This window comes from Lygodium microphyllum, chromosome 14, assembly GCF_053477565.2.
Source record: "Lygodium microphyllum isolate KBCC chromosome 14, Lygodium_microphyllum_v1.1.10, whole genome shotgun sequence".
In the NCBI taxonomy this organism is placed as follows: domain Eukaryota; kingdom Viridiplantae; phylum Streptophyta; class Polypodiopsida; order Schizaeales; family Lygodiaceae; genus Lygodium; species Lygodium microphyllum.
In genome coordinates, this window is record NC_141148.1 from 100,537,643 (window position 1) to 100,544,331 (window position 6,689).

A 6,689-nucleotide genomic window follows, 5' to 3' on the forward strand; every position below is an offset into this window, starting at 1 on the left:
TATAGAACAATTACAAGTTGATGAATGTTGGGACACATGCACATATGAAAGAGCTCTCTCTATTGATTTCTGAATCACATCAATTCCAGTGTTCTCCCCTATCAAGTTGAAAACACTTTGCAAATGTAGATTTTCTTGTAATCTCCAATTATTCAATACAAGTGTTTTTATATGGTAGGGTTGAGTCATATTTTTCCAAATTAGGCACAATATCTATGATGGAATATTATAGGCAATAGGTGAGATAAACAAGCAAGAAGCTTCATAATTGAATTTTAGACCACATAAATTGAACCTTAATTTGTATAAAATGCACATTTTAAACTCCAATAATTATAATTAGAATGAATACACTCTTTGTGAAAATTTTTGGTCCATTACACAATGCTTCTACAGTGTGGATTATTCCTTCATAAAAGGGCCAAGTGGTGGTGTTTGAGTTCCAAAGATGATGTCTAACTTAGACTCATAAGCATGAGTGTGGAGAACGGTTTGAAACCTATTTTGACATTAGTGATTTTCTGAGTTCAGTTCTTGCCCACTTGAAAACTTAGTTGTTCCTCTCCTTCCTATTGTACTTGTCTTTGTTAGAGTATAGATGGAAGATCCTATTGGAAATACAATTTTGTTGCTTAGTTGTCTTGCAAGCCATCATACCTACACATAGGAACAACTCTTTTAGGCAATGTTTGGTTTAGAGGCATCACCCCTTGGGGGTATTTCCATTGAAGGTATTTGGTTCCATGTCTTATTTCAAAGAACGAAGCATGATGACAAGGCACATCAAATATTTTAGTCAATGTTTTGATTTACTTGTTCCTTCACACATCTACAAGATCAGAGATTAAATTCGAAGAAATGCAAAATTTCCTTTGTTTTAGAGGCCAAAATTTGATCTTATTAGTATCACTCTTTTGATTATGGGGCTTTGGGTATGTCATTCATTTCCCATTTTAGTGCCATGAATATCATATTTAAATGTGCAAATAATATCCAAGCCATGTAATGTAAGATATGTAGGTGATCAGTTGTACAAGATCTCCTCCTATGATGCTACACTCATAGTCTTCACCATGGAAAGTTTGGAGTGTTAGCTAGCTAGAATCATGGAGGTTCTTGTGGAGGGGATGTGACTCTAATTTAGATAAAGATATGCCTTCTAGGTGTAGGTTCTTGTGTAGAAGGAGTGGCTCTAATTTAGATAAAGATATGCCTTTTAGGTGTAGGTTCCCAAAAGCGATCAATTTGAATTTATTTACCATTTGGAAGACCCTTAGGTGTGTAAGAGGGCTTTTGTAGAATTGACTAGCATTTGTTATGCGTGCATTAAAGATTGCAACTTTTTCCATACATACCATGAAAAGGAAATGTCTAATTTTAGGTGTATCGTTATATTGGCAGAAGTTCCAATCCCTTTTCATCATATCAAACTTTATGTTATTACTAGTTGGTGAAGCCATCAACTTCTACAAGGAAGCCATCCCATACCTAGGTTATTCTCCCATACCTAGGTTATTCTAGGGGACATGGACTGTAGGTGCAAAACTTTATGTTAGTTCCATATAGCAATGTTAACATCATAAACTCCTACAAGGGAGCCACTTCATACCTAGTATGTTACAGATGGAGATGAGGTCCTTGGGTGCAAACTCTATGTTAGTAATGACAAGATTTGAGCTCCATGTCAATGTCTAAAGTTCTTGTGAAGGAGCCCCATACTTGTTGTATTGCATGCTAGGTATGTGGCAACTCCCTTGGGGAAGCTTTTGGTGATTTTGAAGTTCTTAGTGTTAGAAGAGAGATGCCGATTGAATGCAAGAAAATGCTAGCCTAGAAGTTCTTATGTACAAGTAATAAAACATGCATTTTATGAGAGGATTTGGTGAGCAAGAAATAACACAAAGTGGGGAAAGGGAAAACTTCATTTTTGACATTTTCGCATGTAGGAAAGGGGCTCTTTTCCCAAACATTTTGAGATTTTCCCATATGGGCAGAGGGTCACTTTTCCCTTGTTTAGTATTCAATATCATGAGTTTTTGTGAGGGAGGGACCACATACATAGATAGGTGCCGTTGGGGGTAGGGAGCTACTGGACACTTACGTCATGAGCTTCTACGAGGGAGGCTCCATACACCTATCTAGGTAGCAAGGGGTTATCGGCCCCCACTCAGGGCCAATTGCCCCCTAGCTCCAATTGCACCTAGCTAGGTATGTGGTGCCTTATGAGAAGAAGCTTATGATGATGATGATGTAATCCACAATGTGATAATTATGGTGGGAAATCATCTAAAATTTCTTATGAGACTTACGTGTGTAGGAATCCACTCTTAAGGTCTTGGGGCTAGTAGCATCTTGCATAGCCTCCCTTGTAGAAGCTCTCAATGTTGTCATAACTCACATATGGTGGGGTTTAGTGTGGGAATTTGTCTAAAACTTCTTGTGGGGAACTTGAGAGTGCGTGGGAAGCTCCTCTGAGGTGATAAACGAGTTAAGACTTGGTCTTCACACCTCGGTTTATCCTCTCTCTCTCGCCATTCGTCCCTTCCCTTACCATCGCCATGGTACCGATTATGTCCATGTGCGCCTCCCGCCGGTGCCGGATCTCATCATTACCAGCCGTCTCACACCCGATGTGATCGCTTGCTGCAACACACAAACAGCAAACAGGAGCAAGAAGAAGCTTTCCCTCGTCTTCCTCCTCTGCCCGTTTCTTTCTCCCATTCTCTAGCAGTGTCTCCTCCAGACCACATTGATGCATCTGCCATGCGTTCCTTGACCTTCCTGCAGCGTCATCTCTGGCTCGGTAGCCGCAAGGTACTCTCTCTCTCGTACCTTTACTTCGCCATTTTTCCCCGTTCATAGAAGACTCTACTCGATCAGACGCTGCAATCGAGAATGCGTTCTCTCGCACCATCTCATGCTCAAGCTGTTGCTAAGCTCCCTCATTGTGTGCAAAAATGTGCCTCTGCTCGATTTAGATGCTGCAGACGAGAATGCAATTTCTCGCTTCGCCGCATGCTCAAGCCCCTCCGAGCTCGCACATTTTGCGAAAATGTGCATCGGCTCGATTCTGATGCTGCACATGCGAGTGCATTGTTCCTCATATCGTGTATTAGCTCTGCTTGGACATTCTGTGAATTTGTCCGCTCTGCATTCTTCTACATATTCAAGAAAACGATAATGCCGGTGCATTTGCACGAATGCATCTTACCACACGCAGTTTTCTTCCTTTTGTAGATAATGCGCAAAGCCGATTGGTTGGCCGCATTTTGGATGAATGCATCTTACCGCACGCAGTTTCACTCCCTTGTCGTGATGGTTTTTGCTTGTTTGTTACTCTCGCAGCTCGCAGAAAGACACTTAGGACACGCAAGGCACCTACTTTCCAGCCAGGAACCTGCGGACATTTACTCTGCCCTGAGCCTTCTCGACGCTGCTCTGAAGCTTCTGCCTCAGTGGGAGAAAGCCTTGGAACTTAAGGCTAGGGCTCTTCTCTGCTTAAGGAGGTTCAAGGATGTAGCAAACCTGCTCTATGATTTCATCCCAAGCCTGAAAGAGCAAGCCACGATCTCGGACAGCTCAGTGGAAAAGGTAAAACTTTTAGGTGAGCAAAGCTGCACAGGCCCAGAGATCAGGTGCAAGAAACGGCGTATCTCTCAGTGCTTCCCTGTCTTCAAGGTGAGGAAGAAGTTATGTGGCAAGAGATCCGAGAGAGATCAGTGGAGATATCTCGTGCTTGGTCAAGCCTGCTGTCATCTAGGTATGATGGAGGATGCGATGATTCTGTTGTTAAATGGCAAACGTGCTGCTTCTGCAGCTTGGAGGAAGCAGAGCAATCGACTACGCGAGGATGGCTTCTTTTCAGAGGAAATGCTTGGCGCGGATTCAGATGTGCTGAACCATCTGTTAGGGAACATTAAGCAGCTTCTAAGAAGGAGAACTGCGGCCATGGCAGCCTTTGAAGCAGGCCTTTATGCTGAATCGGCAAGGCACTTTACTAAAATACTGGAAGGACGAAGGGGAACGCCGCAGGGATTCATTGCAGAATGCTATTTGCATCGTGCAAAGGCGTATCAAGCTGATGGAAGGGTCACAGATGCTATTGCCGATTGCAACAGAGCTCTTATCCTGAACCCCATATGTGCAGAGGCTCTCAGCATTAGGGCTTCTCTATACGATATGGTCGGATGCCTTGCTGAGTCCATGCATGATTTTGAGCAATTGAAGTCTCTCTATGATACTCTCTTGTTAAACGAGGAGCTTCTAGAGCCTCGTTGGATCCGACCTCAGAATGCACCAGACACAACAGATTTTCAAGGATGCATCGACTTCATCAGTAACAAAATAGCTACCACAAGGGAGAGACTTATTCATGGAGGTAGCATGGTAGACCATCACATTATACTGGGGGTGTCTAGGGGATGCTCAAGGGCAGAGCTAGAGAGAGCGTACTTGTTGCTCTCTCTCAAACACCGGCCTGATAAGGCGGCCAGTTTTGTTGATCGTTGTGAATTTATAGACGAAAGAGGGATCGAGTTTGTGAAGGATGAAGCGCGATCTATGGCGATGAGATTGTCGAGGATGGTACAGAAAGCTTATGAGGGGGTGATGTCGATGATCACAGAAGAGGAGGTGAACAGAGAACAGTGGGAGCAAGCTCAGAGCCAGTGCACAGCCAAAACCTTAATTTCAAGTATCTGGGAGCATCAAAGCTGGGGACCATCAGCGGAAGGTGAGGGCGATGTTGTGGGTGATAGTGGTCATGCGCTTGAAGAAATATTGTCGAATCATTCGCAACAGCAGAAAGGCAAAGCAATGGAGCAAAGCAATGGCATCTGTATTGGCAAGCGAAGTGCCGAATCTTGCAATGTATGCCATGGTGAAGCGCATGCCGATGATTATGGATTGAAGAGACGCGTCTCTGACGGCTGCATGAATTTCCAAGATGTGCTGCATGAGTGCAAAGAAGAAGGAGAAGGAGAAGGAGAAGGAGAAGAAGAAGGAGAAGCAGTAATAGAAGAAGATGAAGATGGAGGGGCTTTGATGGTTGAGAGTGGCCTGTTTCCGCAAGTAGCAGCATACAGGGACATGGTCAATGTGGGGACGATCATCAGCCAGTCTCTCTCTCCGGACATGTGGATGAGCCATCAAGCGTGCTCTCCTCATCTTCTGTCTGTATAGCAAATTCGAGGCTGCTCAACCTCACACTGATCCAGGCCATGGCCTCCAAGTTGCACTTCTTGTCCTACGACATGCCCCATGCCACCTCTGTCAGTCTCATGGGAGGTAAAAATTTTTGTTCTTCTCAGACTCGTTTCTTCTTGTATCTCAAGGGTGTGTCGCCGAGAATTTCGTTTGGTGTTTCAACGCGGAGGGTGTAATTTTGTATAAACGATATGAGCTGGATTAGTCCTTTCTCGTTGAACACTTTGTGCACTTTGCATATTGCTTTGTAGAGGTAAACCTTCGTGATGATTTAGGGATAGTAGGGTAAGGGGGCCGACAAAGAGCTCTCTTCTGTAGATAGATTATCCCCCTATTTTAGTGGCAATTCCTCCTTTTTTATGTGGCAGATATGCTTCTTCATTGGCACAAAATCTTGGAGTAGCATCGGAGGAGATGGAAATTTCCTTGTTTCTGCAACGTGCTTTGCAATCGGCATGGCCACCATACTATTCTCTGGCCCTTTTCTCATCTCATAACGATGAAGACATCAGATGTTTCTTCGATATTGCATTGGTTGTAATCGTAGCATCCAGAAAACGTTCTTTTTTCGTTTTTCAAGGTTTATTTAACGTTTCCGTCTTGTTGGCCAACTCAAGGTTTCCAGGTTTAGAATAGTATTATGTATAATAAATAAACTTACTACGGGCTTATATTATTAAAGGAAGAAAATAGAAGCGTAAATGATAATGGTCATGCGACCTAGATCTCTTACAGTTAATAGCCTAAAGGCTAAAACAAAGACATCCATGATACCTACTCTCTTAGAAATTAACATTTACTATCCATGAAGTAGAGTTTATGCTCTTGGCATATTTACAATATAAAATGTTAAGGGAAATACCCATACCCATAGTCATGTTGAGTCTCCTTGCCTATATAAGCATTGCTAATGGAGGCTTTAACATAATCAGCTACATGAGAAGAGTAGCTCATCCAACTCATGAGTGACTCTTGAGCTCTCGTGTCCTCTTGAAGAAAGTCATGCAATACCCTCATCTACGTGCCTCTAGATTGAAGAAGGGTCAATTGTTTTGTCTTGTTGTAAGCATGTATCTAGCTTGACCATGACCTTGCTGTCCACATTTTTTACCTTCCCTTGAAGTAGCTTCTCCTTCCTTGATGTGTCTTGGCCTTGGAGCTTCTATGCCAAGTATAGATTCTCTTAACCTTGGAGCTTCACTAATAAGTATAGATTTGCATTCATATAAACCAATTACTCTAGTTGGCTTGTGTTCATCTTGTAAAGAGAGGTTTTGTGAGAATCTAAATTGAGATGCACAATGCATTCAAATTTTCCAATGGACATATGATAAATTCAAAAATGAAACATTACTGGTTCATTTTTAAAAATGTAAATGTTAATGCGTATGCTCCAAATTGAGATGCACAATGCATTCGAATTTTCCAATGCACATATGATAAATGAAATGTTACTGGTTCATTTTTTAAAATATAAATGTTAG

General features: G+C 42.5%; 1 protein-coding gene across 1 annotated transcript; it reads left to right on the forward strand.

The window, feature by feature from the left end:
* The first annotated feature begins 2,469 nt into the window (after window positions 1-2,469).
* LOC148025905 (uncharacterized) lies at window positions 2,470-5,708 on the forward strand. The gene is made up of 2 exons (XM_087693162.1): window positions 2,470-2,814; window positions 3,346-5,708. Exons 1-2 carry the CDS (start codon window positions 2,764-2,766, stop codon window positions 5,179-5,181), a joined length of 1,887 nt encoding a protein of 628 aa, XP_087549288.1. The 5' UTR covers window positions 2,470-2,763; the 3' UTR covers window positions 5,182-5,708.
* The last annotated feature ends 981 nt before the right edge of the window (window positions 5,709-6,689 follow it).

What these genes read in the sequence shown, in the direction of transcription:
- LOC148025905 (XM_087693162.1), top strand. Translation starts at nt 2,764, where the DNA reads ATGCGTTCCTTGACCTTCCTGCAGCGTCATCTCTGGCTCGGTAGCCGC. An exon ending in TCTGGCTCGGTAGCCGCAAG is followed by an intron (nt 2,815 to 3,345) that starts GTACTCTCTCTC and finishes TTACTCTCGCAG; the next exon opens with CTCGCAGAAAGACACTTAGG.